The following is a 15,147-nucleotide window of genomic DNA, read 5'->3' as shown; positions in this document are numbered from 1 at the left end:
TTGCTTCTTAAAGCTGAAAACTATTGCAAGAAATCTAATTGGCAATAAGTGTTTGTAAGTTATTATATGTATATGTAATTTTAACTATAATTGTACGTGTAATTATCGAAATAAAGTTAATTAAATTAATGTCCTAAATCTAAAACAAAAAATAAAGAAAATCATAACAAAGTAAACGCCTTTTTTATCAAATCTGCGCCGGATAATGTTGTAATGCTGCTAATTTGCACACATAAGATTAGACTTAAGGGGGGAGCATGCTTTAGAAGCTTCAAAAAATCGATTTTTTTCTTTTTGCTTAAATCTCTTTAAAAATTGTCTAAGAACGTGTCCCAAAAGTTATAGATGGGAATTCGAAATATTTTGAATATTTGAAGCTACAAGGGAAATAGTGACCGAGAGTCTAACAGATATATTAGCGCTTGGGCAGAGAGCGAAAACTTTGACACGCGATTTCTCGGTTTTTCATTTTTACGATTTTTCTTAGTTGGCGAGCAGGATAGAAAAAAACTAAGCGTCGTATGGAATAGGCACAGAGTTTATTATCTTTGACATTAAATAATCTTCTATTTAAACTAAAAAAGGAAAATGTAGGAAAGTCAAGTTTGAACATATTTTTAAACAACATAAAGTACAATTTTTTGATCAAAAGTGGTTTTTATAAATTTTTAAAAAAGTTTAGAATTTTTCAATTTTTTTGTGGAACTTTCTTAGTTTAACTAGAAGACAAGTTATTGACAAATATGAATCTCTTTGAATTTTTTGTTTCCGATTGAAATTGCGACCTGTATCCTGCCCGCCGTCCGACAAATGCACATGCGTGATGCATCGGGCAATTGCTTCCCAAAGCCAGAATATCAAAGATTTCGTATTCAAAAAATATGATGTTTAAATATACATATAACTGTAAACTCTAGAAATTTCGCTTTAATCAATAATTTCTTTCAATCCCAAAAAAATCGACAAAAAAACGTTTTTTTAAGCCTCTTAAGCAGGCTCTCGCCTTGAACTGCTTTTTGTTGCCGAAACTTTCCGTTATGTCCCAACCTAACTCTGGCAAAAGAGGAGCTGAGGTGGTTGCAGATTAAAGCTTTAGAAATGATAAGTAAGAAATACTATAAAATCATGGAGATGGTGAAGTTGGCACTGGAGTAAAAATATATTTCATACTCTCGTATTAAGCAGAAGATACAAGGAATGTAATCAGAATATTTAATACATATGTATATATTATATGTAGCATTCCAGACTAAAGTCTTTCATACACATGCCTAGAAACAAAAGAAGATTTAAGCGGTGTATATCGATTGTTTTTTCCTCACAATTTCAAATGTACCCCGAAAAGCGTTGTCATCAAATAAAATAAAAAGAGATGACTAATTATATAATGGACCCAAGTGTGCCAAAATTCCATTGAATGAGGTGAAAGGAAAGCCTGATAATAGTAAATGGTCAAAGGTTGTTTACAAGAACTTGGTCTTGATCGATCAGCTATATGCTATAGTGATTCGATATAAACAATTCCTTCGGACATTTCATCATTGCTTTAGACAATCGTATATACCAAATTTCTTAAAGATATCCGGTCAAATGTTTTCCACACAGGAAATTGATTCCGACCGTTCTGTTTTTATAGCAGCCCCATATTACAGGATCCCCCACGTTTCTTTCATTTTCTTCTTTTTTATTGATATAGACACCGCTCACACGGTTATAGACGAGTTTACAACAGCGCATCAGTCGTACTTCCTTTCCGCTGTTTGGCGCCAATTGGAAATTCCCAGTTTAGCCAGGTTCTTGTCCACCTGGTCTTTCCAGCGGAGTGGAGGTCTTCCTCCTCCTCTGCTTCTCTCGACGCTGTGTCGAATACTTTCAGAGCTGGAACGTTTTCATCCATTCGGACGATATGACCTAGCCAGCGTAACTTAATTCACTATGTCAATGTCGTCGTATATCGCATACAGCCCATCGTTCCATCGACTGCGATATTCGCTGTTGCCAATGCGCTAAAGACCATAAATCTTCCGCAGAACATTTCCATGCTTCTGCACCATGCAGCAGGACGAGGATGATGAGTGACTTATAGAGTTTGGTTTTGTTCGTCGAGAAAAGACTTTTCTTCTGAATTGCCTACTCAGTCCGAACTGCTACAAGTTGGCAAGAGTTATTCAGTCCTGGATTTCGAGGCTGACGTTGTTGTTGGTGTTGATGCTGGTTCCTAGCTAGACGAAACTATCTACGACTCCGAAGTTATGACTGTCAACAGTGACGTTGTTGCCTAGTCGCCAGTGCGATGAGTGTTTGTTTGATGACAGAGGATATTTCGTCTTGTCCTCGTTCACTACCAAACTCATTTCCTTCGCTTCCCTATCCTGTCTGGAGAAAGCAGAACTAACGACGCGGTTGTTGAGGCCAATGATACCAATATCATCCGCATACGCCAGCAGCTGAACACTCTTATAGAAAATTGTACTCTTCTCTTTCGCTGCTCGAATTATTTTCTCGAGCAATAGATTGTAGAAGTCATACTTTAGGGAGTCTCCATGTCTAAAACATCGCTGGGAATGACGAAGCTTTTAGTATTGCTCGACGTCAGTTTACACATCCTTATTAGTTTGGTGTGGATATTAAGTTCAGACATAGTGGCATAGAGGTAGCTTATTTTCGTGCTGTCAAAGGCGGCTTTAAAATCGACGAAGAGGTGATGTGTGCCGATCTTCCTTTTACGGGTCTTTTCAGAGATTTGGCGTATGATGAAAATCTGGTCGATTGTAGATTTTTCTGGTCTAAAGCCACACTGATAAAGACCAATCAGTTTGTTGACGTTGGGCTCCAGTCTGTCACACTGTACGCTGTGATAGAACCTTATATGCGGTATTAACGAGGCTAATCTCACAGTAGTTGGCGCAGATTGTGGGGTCTACCTTTTTGTGTAATGCGCATAGCACACTTAAATTTCAATCGTCGGCATGCTTTCGTCCGACCATATTCTACAAGAAAGCTGATGCATGCTCTTTATCAATCCTTCGCTGCCGTATTGAGACAGTGCTCCTGTTTCTCACCAAGAAGCTGCTGAGTTTTCGGACTGCCGATACCGGACCATTATAGCATATATCTGGGATATAAACTGAATGATCAAAACAAAGATATTGTATGAACGAAATTCGGCAAGTACTACGAGCTATAATAATTGAAGAAACTGGTAAATCAGAGAATATAGCTGAACTATCGAAATCAAGTGCTTGTATGGAAAGCTTTTTTATTTGACGAGATCTTTTCAAGAATATTTGCATGGATAGTTTGGTTAACGCAATGAGAAAACTTTTATATTTCTGAAATGTATTATAGCTCCGGTGCAACCAAAGTTTACTTGGTTTGTTTTTGTTAATTTATAAATTTACTCTTTCTATTGGAAAATATCTCAATTAATGCTATTTCCTGTCCACTTTTGCCTTTATTACTTACCTAATTCTTGCTGGAATTAACGATATGAACTTTGGCAGGAATCCGCCGTCCCTGTTGTTTAAATTTTGCCTCCGATATGATATGAGAAGGCTTTTGGAAGTCGGTGTGAAATTTTACGATGGGCGTGACACCGCCCACTTTTTGGTGAAATCCCATATCTCGGGACCCGACGGCCCGATTTCGACAAAACTTAGTACGTGGGATTCTTCCCTTAAAGAGTGCCACCTTTTGACCAGAAATTGTTCAAATCCAACCAAAACGGTTCAAGACCCTAGGTACCAAATATGTGGACACAAGTATCTAAAGTTGACATTTAACTGAAAATATCGGTCAATGTCTGAGATATACAACTGAACATTAGAGAGAAACCTTTACTGACAATAATAATTCTGTGTATCAAATATGGATTGAATCGGGTCAATACTGCCCTGAGGTCCCATATACCTAATAAAAAGATTTTCGAACTTCCAGGTGACTTTATGCTGGATATGTTGGTCAATATTTGAGTTATCTCAATGAAAATTACAGATAATATTTTACTCATAACAGTATATCTTTGTGCTTAAATTACGAGGGTATCAAATGTTCGGCTGTGCGTGAGCATAACAAATTCTTTCTTTTAGTGTGGAGAAAAGCACATTGCTTTAAAGCTTTGGTGTTTATCTGTGTTTACAGAGAACTAACAATCTAGCGAATAGCAAAGGTGAGCACCCGTGAAATTTTGTACACGAAAATATTTGCTCTGTTACTGTTTAAAAGTGCTTTCAAAATATTACGAGAGCTTTACAACACTAACGGTATAGCTTTTGGAGAAAATAAAAGTGAATGGTAAAACAAAGTACCTTACCCTAACCATGCCGCTCTCACCTTGTTCCAACTCTAAGCTCAATGGCTGGTATAGCAGATTGGGGAAACGGAATTGAGTTTTCATGTCTATTTAATTGTTCAGTGAGAACTACGAAACAGTTACATGATAGTTTAAAATTAATGCCGTCTAGCCCAATTTGTTCTGTTTTGAATATCTGTACCTCTCAGGTATATTCTGCCAAAATATCCAAGACTAGCAGTAAGTATTATTATGAGGTCGTTAGAAATATATCCTCAATTTAAAAAGAGAATTGATGGTAAAATATATTTATTGGACGCCGTTGAAATTCAGGATGCGGCATCTGTCATTATGGAAGCTTTTAAGAACTTAAAACATATCTCATACATTCGAGACCAAAGCAAAATGAGCTCTTTTTGCTTCGTTTGTCATTACTTTCTCGGCGGTAAACTTATAATTATGATAATTTTGTCTTGAGTGTTTGTCTTAATACGGGGATTTATAGCTTCTTTGAACATAATAACAAAAGGAAAGACGGGGGGATTGTCCGATTTGAAGCTCTGAGTGGCCAAGGAACGTCACATCTCTTTGACAGCAGCCGTTCAGTTTGGTTCCTTTAGTTTTTTGCAACAAAAGCTGAATAGTTAAAACATTTGTGCACAGCATCGCCATCGACTTTAATTGAAAGCTTCATATTGGTTAACAATAATGATTATGGGTCAAACAGTAGCCCAATCAGTTAATATTCACACAGCAAGTTGTGGCACTTTCCGTAGACAAACAAATAAATTTAAAAAAAGCAATCTAAATTGTGATAAGAAAGCGTCCGGACTCTGTAATGATATTTCAAAAACAGGTAATTTGTTAAGTTGGTAGGACTGTTCTGAATTACTATGTAAAATATGAGCGTGAACTGTCAACCAGTTTATTTATAGCTGCTGCTTAAGTCGGCAAACCTCAGTAGTGCGTTGCGATTTTTAAAATGGATAAAAATATCGTAAAAAGAAGTTGTCTCAAATTTTATATTTCTAACCAAAATTCGTGTATGGAGTCGTTGCGAATGTTGATAAAGGTTTACGGTGATTCAAAACCACAAGCCTACAAGTGGTACAAAGCCTTCGATGACGGGCGAGAGATCGTTGAAGACATGCCTCGTTCTGGACGACCTTCGACCTCTTAAACTAATGAAAATATTAAAATTGTGAACGATATGGCGCTTGAAAATCGTCAGCCAATTTTTAGAGAGATGGCAAAAGAGCTCGACATGGAGGATTAATAAAGACTTCTTTTCGATCGTACTGAGGCGTTTGCGGTGGAACATCCGACGAAACAGGCTTAATTGTAGAAAAACAATTTATGGACCATGGAGCGAAGAGATAAAACAAAATTCGCTGAAGAAACCACCCAAAATGTGCCTATGAAAAGTATTTCAAGGACTGGAAAAATCGTTGGCATAAGTTTACTACATCCGTTGGGGATTACATACTTTGAAGGCGACAAAATAAATGTTGATAAATGATTAAATATTTTACACTTTCCGTTCCGTTCACTTAGTTGTCGCAATGTAGCTCTTGATTGCTCTTATTATATAGAAAAAGACGCTCACTCTGGTCACCTTGACACAACATCGTTGACACACACACACACAAGCAGAGTAAACAATCTTTATTCAATAGGTGATTTGCTTCCCAATAAAATTGAGAAGATAACAACAACCGTACATACATATGTATATTATCATCATCATATGTGCTCGCAGTGCAAACGTTAAAGGCTGTCGGTATTTTTTGAGTCAGTGTAGATTAAATGCAGCATCGTAGATCATCGCATTTTCGAACTTTAGTGATGTGGCTGAAAAATATTGAAAATAAAGCTTGTCTTCGACTGTGAATGTTCTTAAACTTCAAGTGCTGTGCGAAATTAAAATTTACAAAAATGTTTCAATACTTTAAATATTTATTAAGCGCGCAAATTGTTCTCTGTCTAATAAATACAGGTAAGTTATTTGAAATTTTGAAGATACACAACTAAATATATTTATATAATATTCACAAAGAACTATGCATGCATAAATATACATATACTGTACATGTATATATGTAAATGTATGCACTTTATTGCTTTTTAATATGTACTCATCACATTGTGACAAAAGAGTACCCTGAAATTGTAGTATAAATTCTCCGGGTAAAAGATATGAGTGCGATCTGTCAACCAGTTTGTTTACAGCAGCTGCTTAAGTCGGTAAAGGGAGTAGTGTGTTGCGATTTTTACTATGTGAAAAAATACCGAACAAAGAATTTGTCTCAAATTTTGTATTTCTAACGTGTGTGGAGTCGTTGCGAATGTCGGAAAAGGATTACGGTGATTAAATTTTATCAGAAATACAAGCCTACGAGCGGTACAAAGCTTTCAAAGACGGTTAAGAGATCGCCGAAAACATGCCTCGTTCTGGACGGCCTTCGACCTTTTCAACTGCTGAAAATATTAAAAGAGTAAGGGATGTGGTGCTTGAAAATCAACAAGAAAGTGTTAGAGAGATGACAAGAGAGGGTTTTTCTTGTCTCATCCCGATAAAGCTGAAATTGTTTCAAAGAGTACCATAAACAGGCCTCTTTGGACAATAATCGGAATGGAACCCGTTTTCAGTCGTTCGAAGAAATAGAAGAAAATTCGCTGAAGGAGCTGAAGGCTATCCCAAAAAATACCATAGAAAAGTGTTTCGACGACTATAAAAATCATAAGTGTATTACATCTGGGGAGAATTACTTTGAAGACGACAAAATAAATATTGATAAAAAATTAAATATTTTGCATTTTATATACAATTTCCGGATACGTTTTTGTCACAATGTTTACAAACTACTTACCGACTTACCGAAGCATCAAAACAGTAGAGAATTTTGAACGAAATTCGCATCTGTAACCCAAGACCTTTCACTCCCGCGGTTGCGAAGCGCAAAGGTGGGGAAATGCTTTCAGGCATTGCAAAACTTTGTATTAGAAAATATTGTATAAGGATTCATTATTCTTTATCCAAAGAAAAGAAATGGCTCTGTAAATTATAGGTCGTATACTACAACTACATTTTGACCAACATATATGTATATAGTATGTACGTTTAAAAGTCAGATATTGACTGATTTCATTTTTCATTATAAGTGCGTGTTTTGGAGATAGGCAAAGATCTGGACTAAGTGAATGAACTTTTGACATAATTCAAGTTTTTTTCGGAACATATTTTCATTTTAGGAAGATAACTCACACATTTACCGATACATTCGGCATCTGATTTTCAGATATTAAGATTGGTTAGAAATCCTAGTATTTGGTATAGGAGGGCTGAGGGTGTATTCACACGATTGAATCCATTTTAGACATAAGGCTACACTGTTATCAGATAAAGATTGTCTCAGAATTTCATTGTGATAACTTACATATTTAGGAATATTTTCGGTATTTTAAAAATGGGTTGTCAAAAAAGTCTTGCAGTATTTTTATTGAATTTGTTTTTTATTTTTATTGAAATTGAAATGAATTTTTGACGACTCATGCCCAGCTCTTGACCGATGCTAAGGCTGCTACTATGCTGGTCTCTTTCGACCAATTCAGCGATTTTATCGCAATTTTCGACGACAGGCCTTCCGGAGCGTGGCGCATCTTCGACCATCTCTTGACATGCATTTTTGCCTTTATCGTAGTAGTACTGTAAAATATGCCGCATTTTCTCTTTATTTTGCTCCATGTTTGCGACGCTATAACTAACGAACGACTTAAAAGAAACGACAATCAATCAAACACGTGTTAGCGTTAGTGAAATGAGCTTTCCAAAAAGGTATAGCATGACCCAATGCGACGAATAAAACTAGAACTACGCGCTTTCAGCGCCAACTAGCGAAAATACCGCAAGACTTTTTTGACAACCCAATATGTACTTGTATATGTATATCTATAATCTACGTGCATCATCTGCGTGATGCAAATCGATGCTGTCATATCTCTTTTTAACTGATTTTTTTCTGGCTTCAGCACAACTTAAATTTTTAATTTTTTATATTTCAACAAGACTAACACAATAAACTTAATGTATGTTTTATAAAGAGAGGATAATTTTTTCTTAAAATTTTTTACTCTTCTGACAAATTAGGTTTAACTCGACTCTCTATTTCTCTCTCTCGCTTTGTGATCAAAAATTTAACTGCATATATCTTGGAACAAGAGCGTAAAGAATTTCACAATTTGCACTCTCTGTGTGCGTCTTACAAAGCCAATTGACCAAAAATGATTATAATGTGGTTGGGAGAAATTCTGCTGATGTCAAAATTTGCTACAAAAGCAGCAACAGCATATTTCAATTTCTTGTTTATTTTAATATATTTTTTCCAACAGCGTTTTCATCAAATACTGAGTGGCCCTGTAAGGATAAAGCGAATACGAGCATACCAGAGTCCAATGTATGTGACGGTTTCGTTCATTGTACTAATGGACGAGATGAGACTTCATGGACATGTGCAGCGAAACTTTGTAAAGCGCAGCAATATCGCTGTGCTTACGGAGCTTGTATAGGCGCCGAACTCAAGTGCAACAAGCAAATTGATTGTTTCGATCGATCTGATGAGACAGACTTTCTCTGTGATCCAACTGAAAAGGTCTTCGAAAAGATGCAAGGAACGTGGTGAGTTTTAAATTAGTTGACTTAAATTCTTAATTGCTTTTGGATTAATATTGTATGTATACATATGTATAAATGTGAATACCTAGTTTGACAATTGCACCACATTTACAGTTCAGAGGAAGAGTTCCAATGCAATACGGGCGAATGTATTGATGAATTGGACATGTGTAACGGTTTTGCAGATTGCAAGGACGCATCAGATGAGACTGTAAATGCATGCGCTCATTTAGAATGTTCAGATGGCTCATTTCGTTGTGCCTATGGCGCATGCATTAGTGTACAACAAGTCGGTAATCAAGTTTGGGACTGCCTCGACGGATCCGATGAACCAGTCGTGATTGTGCAAATCACTGATAGCTTAAAAGAGATGGAGAAAGAGAAAGATGAAGCAAAGCCTGTTAGAATATACTGTAATATACCGTATGACAAGCCTAATATGTTGATTTTAAATAAAACCGGTGAAGTGGTTACGATTTTGAGCTCCTCCAGTAAGGTATTACAAAATGATACAGTGCATTTCGATTGTTTGCCTAACTTTACATTGATTGGAATCGATCATTTGAAATGTGTGAATAATGATTGGTATCGGCAGTGGCCGCATTGCGAAAGTAAGTTCTCCTACCCTAAGTTTCATTCACCCAACGTTGCCACGTTCCTCTTTTTTAATAGGGAAGGTGCAATTTCCGTGTAAGGACAATGAAATCACTTGCGACAACGGTGATTGCATAGACCCGGCAGTGGTTTGCAACGGTGTTAAAGATTGTGCAGATGGCTCAGATGAGATACTGCCGAAATGTGTGAATCGCACATGTACGGAAAATGAGTATAAATGCAAATATGGTGCTTGTATTCCTAAAAAGAAACGATGTGATGAAAATAAGGACTGCGCGGACGGTTCGGACGAAACAACTTTGCTATGCACCGAGGATTATGAGAAATGCTCGAAAATACTTCAAGGCAGTTGTGAGTAAGTACTAGAACTGCTTTATATAACAATCAATAATATATACTTGCATGGAGGCTTAAAGTAAATTTTCTGAAAATTTAAAAAAACTAAAGATTGCGAAATATTTCGAGATTTATACTCAAAATTGTAACAAAAAACAAACATAAGAATTTTTATATGAGTTGCAGGTATATATTTTGTCCGATCAATATAATGTGAATATAATCGGTCGGACGGCAATATGTACATTTGTTATGTGGAGAGAGACAAGAAGATCGTGAACAGTTTCGTCATATTTTTGGCAAATTGTTCTTTATTGTAATTGTACAAGGTGTGTTCCAAAGTAAACAGGACTTTTAAAAAAAAAAAACAGAACAAATGGTTTTTTAGGGAAAATAAATTAATTTTATTCAAAATAGTCTCCTTCTGCTGCAATACAGCTTTTTGCATTGTCCATATGCATGTCGAACGAGTGTTTGAGCTCGTTGGCCAGAATGGCCGCCAGTAAGTCGGTGCAAGCCTTTTGAATGGCCTCTACGTCTGCATAACGCCTTCCTTTCATGGGCAAATGCATTTTTTCGAAGAGGAAGAAGTCCCACGGTGCCATATCAGGTGAATACGGGGAGTGGTTAATGGTAAAAATGTAATTTTTTGTCAAATAATCGGTCACAAGCGTCGAATCGAATGTTGAATACTGAGCAATTTTTGATCGTCAGTCAATTTGTGTGGGACAAACCGTGCACACACCTTTCGTAAGCCCAAATGTTCGGTCAAAATGCGATAAATCGATGTTTTGGATATCTTCAATTCCATTTCCATGAATTTCAATACTAATTTCGGCTGATTTTTGATGAATTCACACACAGTTGCGATGGAATTTCCGGTGATCACGGACTTTGATTGGGCCACATCTTGATCGTCATTAATGTCCTCACGACCACTTTGAAAACGTTGAGACCACTCGTGCACTCTGCTACGGGATAGGCAATCATCGTCATAAACTTGTTTCATCAATTGAAACGTTTCGGTAAAGGTTTTACCAATTTTAAAACAAAATTTAATGTTCGCTCTTTGTTCGAAGCTCATTTTCGCACCGATTACACAAACATACTGACACTTAAAACGCAATAAATTCACTTCCAATCAATGAAGTGTCATGAAATTCTCATTGTACAATCGATAAAGATAGCAGATTCTAACGTACCAGTCGACATATAGATGGCGCCAGATTGAAACAGTCCAGTTTACTTTGGAATGCTCCTTGTATATGTTCTACATTCATTTATTGAACTGTTTGAGAAGCAAGTTGCATGTAATAATGACAATATGTCTGCCGAACTACTGATGTTTTATTCCCTGAACTGGTCATTTAATTTTGCCACTACTTTTTTAACACCCAAAACGAAACGTGGAGGAACATATACGAGTAAAGAAGTATCTAAACAAATGACCAGCGCGACGAAGGAATGAGATTCGCCTAATTTGACTTTATGCTTTCGAATATAGGGAACTTATTACATAAGAATTATACAAGTTTTAATTATGTAAATGTTTCGTAGCCTTCTCGCACCGTGTTACCGATATCGCTCATGAATCTTAATTTGTAATTTTCACAGCTCGGATGAATTGGTGCAATGCCGTTCGCAGGAATGCATTTTCAACGACGATCTGTGTAATGGCATAAAAGACTGCAGTGATGGCTCCGACGAGTCTGTTGAAATGTGTGCCCATATAGTATGTGCCGATGGAGCATTTACCTGTGGTTATGGTGCCTGTGTGCCCTACACAGCGCTCTGCAATGGCGAAGTAGACTGCGCCGACGGTTCGGATGAATATGCTGAGCTGTGTGCTCCCATAATAGAGGAGAAAGAGAAATATGAAGCGTTGCATTTCGATGATAGTTATGCAGCCAATGTAGAAAAATATGATGTGATTAAAGAGAAGGCAATTTTAGTGGAAGAAATACTTTCAGGACAAATTTCCAGTACAATAATAACTGAGAAGAATATAGCTGGCACGTCCAATATTATGCCCGAAGTCATCGGTATAAAACCAATTACACCAATTATATCTCTAGATGCGGAAATTCGAATACCAAACCGACGCTGCGCCATACCGGCTAATCGAGTAGGTTTACGTGCAGCTGATGAAGATAAGAACGTAACACTGAAAGTAGGCAGTCAAGTTGACGTTAACACCATTGTCACATTCAGCTGTGACGAAGGCTGGTACTTGGTCGATGGAGACTCTATGGCGCTATGCATGACTACAGGCCAATGGTCCTCGGCGGTTCCAAAATGCGAAAGTAAGTTGTTGCTGCAAAATTATCACGAAACTGAAATTTGTATGTTATAATTTAATGCATATTATATATGTAAACATACATACATATATTTACACTCTTCGTAGAACGTTGCCCACCGCACTGGAATGGTATATCGACCGACACTATATGTACATACGAAAATAAAACAACCGATTGTCAAGTATACAGTAAGCCTGATACAACTGCCGTTGTAACATGTGCTGAGGGTTATATATCTAGCTCTCCAAGTCAAAAATTGCTTTGCGGTGTTGACGGAGAATGGGATAAGACGAAACTAAAATGTAAGCCGCAGTGTGTAAAACAATCCAAGGATAAACCGATGATTGAGGAGGCGGGTGTGAGCATCTACAGAATCAGTAAAGATGACTTAAACCAGCAACAGCTCCAATATCAGATGGCTTGCAGAGGCACTATAATTTCACCGAAAATTGTGCTGACTTGTAAGTAATAGGATTTTAGTTTTAATGAAATTCTCCTATCCTAGTGATAATTATCAGATTGAGAAAGTAAATCGATTAGGTTGGGCGGTCTTGCTGATCTTGCTTAAATCATTCCGAAACTCAATAGGCTTCAATTAGGGTTACTTAGTGAAGACTTTGTTAAAAACTACAGTTTATGGTGCAATGTGAACGGGCGCATGGGCTCCCACTTTGGCTCATCAACTTTGCAGTGGCCAGCGATTCTGCTACTTCGAAGCAGTAGATCTACCGTCACCTAATGCAATCACTTTTTGTTCTTCTTCTTTACTGACGTAGACACCGCTTACGTGATTATAGCCGAGTTAACAACAGTGCGCCAGTCGTTTCTTCTTTTCGCTACGTGCCGCCAATTGGAGATTAATAGCGAAGCCAGGTCCTTCTTCACTTGGTCTTTCCTACGGAGTGGAGGTCTTTCCTATGGAGTGGACATCTTTCTCGTGTCGAATACTTTTAGAGCTGGGGTGTCCATACGGATTATGTTAATTTGCTGAACTATGTCAATGTTGTCGCTTATCTTATGCAGCTCATCCTGCGGTATTCGCCGTCGCCAATGCGCTAAGGATTATAAATCTTCCGCAGAACCTTTCTCTCGAAAACTCGTAACGTCGGGTCATCGGATGTTGTCAACGTCCACGCCTCGGCACCAGATAGCAGGACGGAAATAATGAGTGACTTACAGAGTTTGGTTTTTGTTCGACAAGAGAGGACTTTACTTTTTACTACTGTCTGAAAAAAAAAACAGTGGTCCGGTAGCCGAGATCTAAGATTGATCTTACATGAAACTTCCCCACCAATTTCTCTCCTTCCCTCCTGGCTTCGACCAGTACGTAAAAAGCTCACTGCGCCTCTGCTCCAGCGCCCTTCCCCCATCCACTTATCCCTCGTCGGTATGTGAGCAGGGTAAAAGCCGCCACGAGTGGGCTCTGCGAATCAGTGATCCTAGTTTTCAGCAAAGAAGTTGAAGTAGGGTGCTAACGACAACTTTTCATAAAGCATTAGAGAGTAGCGAACCGAACAAGCAAGTATTTGGATGTTATAAGCAATGGCGTAAACAAATAGAGAGAGGAATAAATCTCAACAGCTTAACGCATTTATTTGGGAAAGTACATATTGATACTGGTGGTTCGCCGTAGAAAACAATACCATCGGCATTTCAAAGTTAAGGTGGCAATTTGTAATTTATAAAACTTAAAAAGAGTAACAAAAATATATACCTGTAATATGTATTATTATAAAAAATATATTATATATTATTATAAAAAATTTTATACTCACAAAACCAGTTTCATCTTTACCCCTGCTATTATCGTGTATTCCATTGTGAATGAATTGTCCAATTAAATTTAGTTGAATTTTATGAGTACACATTCATAAGTTTTAATTCTTTCAGCCGCTTTCTGCTTCAATACGAATGACCTGAACAATTCGATTGCAGCTAACGACCCGATTTTATACACCGTTCTGCCGTCGAGTATGTCTATTGGGATCTTTGGTCAATACGAGCAACTTAATGGCCGTCACAATATATCTCAAATTATTATGTAAGTGATTCTGTTCCATATCCACTCAATGATGGATGATTAGTTTCAGTAAGCATTAATTTTACCATTTATCTTAACGCAGAGCTGATGCTCCGAATATTGAAGTCCAAACAGATACCCCAGCGATTGTTGTGCTCGTCGATTACTTTACTATAATTCCAAAACAAATTATGCCGATTTGTTTAGAGTTCCCACTTTCATGTAGAAACCAGAAAAATAATACGGATAACACAGACGGACTTCTTGAGGGCACAGCCATATTAAACAGCGAGGATTGCTTTGTCGTCGTTGGTTCAATGGAGTTTATATACATGGATAAGTATCAGCAGTGGCTCGAAATGAAAATGATGCTTCATAATTATCTATTGTAATCTTAGTCCTCAAACAGTGTTATATAACCGAAACCAAGTTCGAAGAATATACTTATAGATGAAGAAATATAACAGATAAATATATATAATATATAAATTTAAAATGCTAACAGATTACTTTACATTAAATAAATTCAATATTTATAAATATATAAGATTATCATATATAGCGCGACTATTGTGTGAGAACTTAATCCAAAAAAGGAAATCAATCAATACGTTTCAGGGGGCTTTATTGAAAGTAACTCTATGCTGGTGTCTAAGTTTAGTGCTAGTGTTGCTACAGAATATAATAGTTTTGTTCTCCTAGCGATTGCACGTATCATCCAAAACTAAGCGAGATAGATACAGGATTATATATATGTATATATGTACATAAATGATCAGGATGACGAGACAAGTTAAATTCCGAGTGGCTGTCCGCCCGTCCGTCCGCCTTAAGTAAAAAGATAGATATCTTCAGTTACAGCAAAAGAAATTTGGTAATGCAGATGAGCGGAGTCAGTCCATTATAATGC

The 15,147-nt window shown here is 37.2% G+C and overlaps 1 protein-coding gene across 1 annotated transcript; it reads left to right on the top strand.

Annotated features, from left to right (window-relative positions):
• Positions 1-6,098: 6,098 nt before the first annotated feature.
• On the top strand, positions 6,099-14,721 carry LOC120766356. Its single transcript, XM_040091786.1, has 8 exons — positions 6,099-6,287; positions 8,681-8,966; positions 9,078-9,574; positions 9,636-9,933; positions 11,529-12,217; positions 12,322-12,678; positions 14,108-14,258; positions 14,341-14,721. Exons 1-8 carry the CDS (start codon positions 6,182-6,184, stop codon positions 14,627-14,629), a joined length of 2,673 nt encoding a protein of 890 aa, XP_039947720.1. The 5' UTR covers positions 6,099-6,181; the 3' UTR covers positions 14,630-14,721.
• The last annotated feature ends 426 nt before the right edge of the window (positions 14,722-15,147 follow it).

The sequence above is a fragment of the Bactrocera tryoni genome, chromosome 1, assembly GCF_016617805.1.
Source record: "Bactrocera tryoni isolate S06 chromosome 1, CSIRO_BtryS06_freeze2, whole genome shotgun sequence".
Classification (NCBI taxonomy): domain Eukaryota; kingdom Metazoa; phylum Arthropoda; class Insecta; order Diptera; family Tephritidae; genus Bactrocera; species Bactrocera tryoni.
The sequence above is the reverse complement of the archived record's forward strand: the minus strand, read 5'-3'. Positions and strand labels throughout refer to the sequence as shown.

Excerpts from the sequence above, each read along its gene's own strand:
- LOC120766356 (XM_040091786.1), top strand. The coding sequence starts at position 6,182 with ATGTTCTTAAACTTCAAGTGCTGTGCGAAATTAAAATTTACAAAAATG. Across the intron at positions 12,679-14,107 it reads ACCGAAAATTGTGCTGACTT|CCGCTTTCTGCTTCAATACG; the intron begins GTAAGTAATAGG and ends TAATTCTTTCAG. Across the intron at positions 14,259-14,340 it reads AATATATCTCAAATTATTAT|AGCTGATGCTCCGAATATTG; the intron begins GTAAGTGATTCT and ends ATCTTAACGCAG.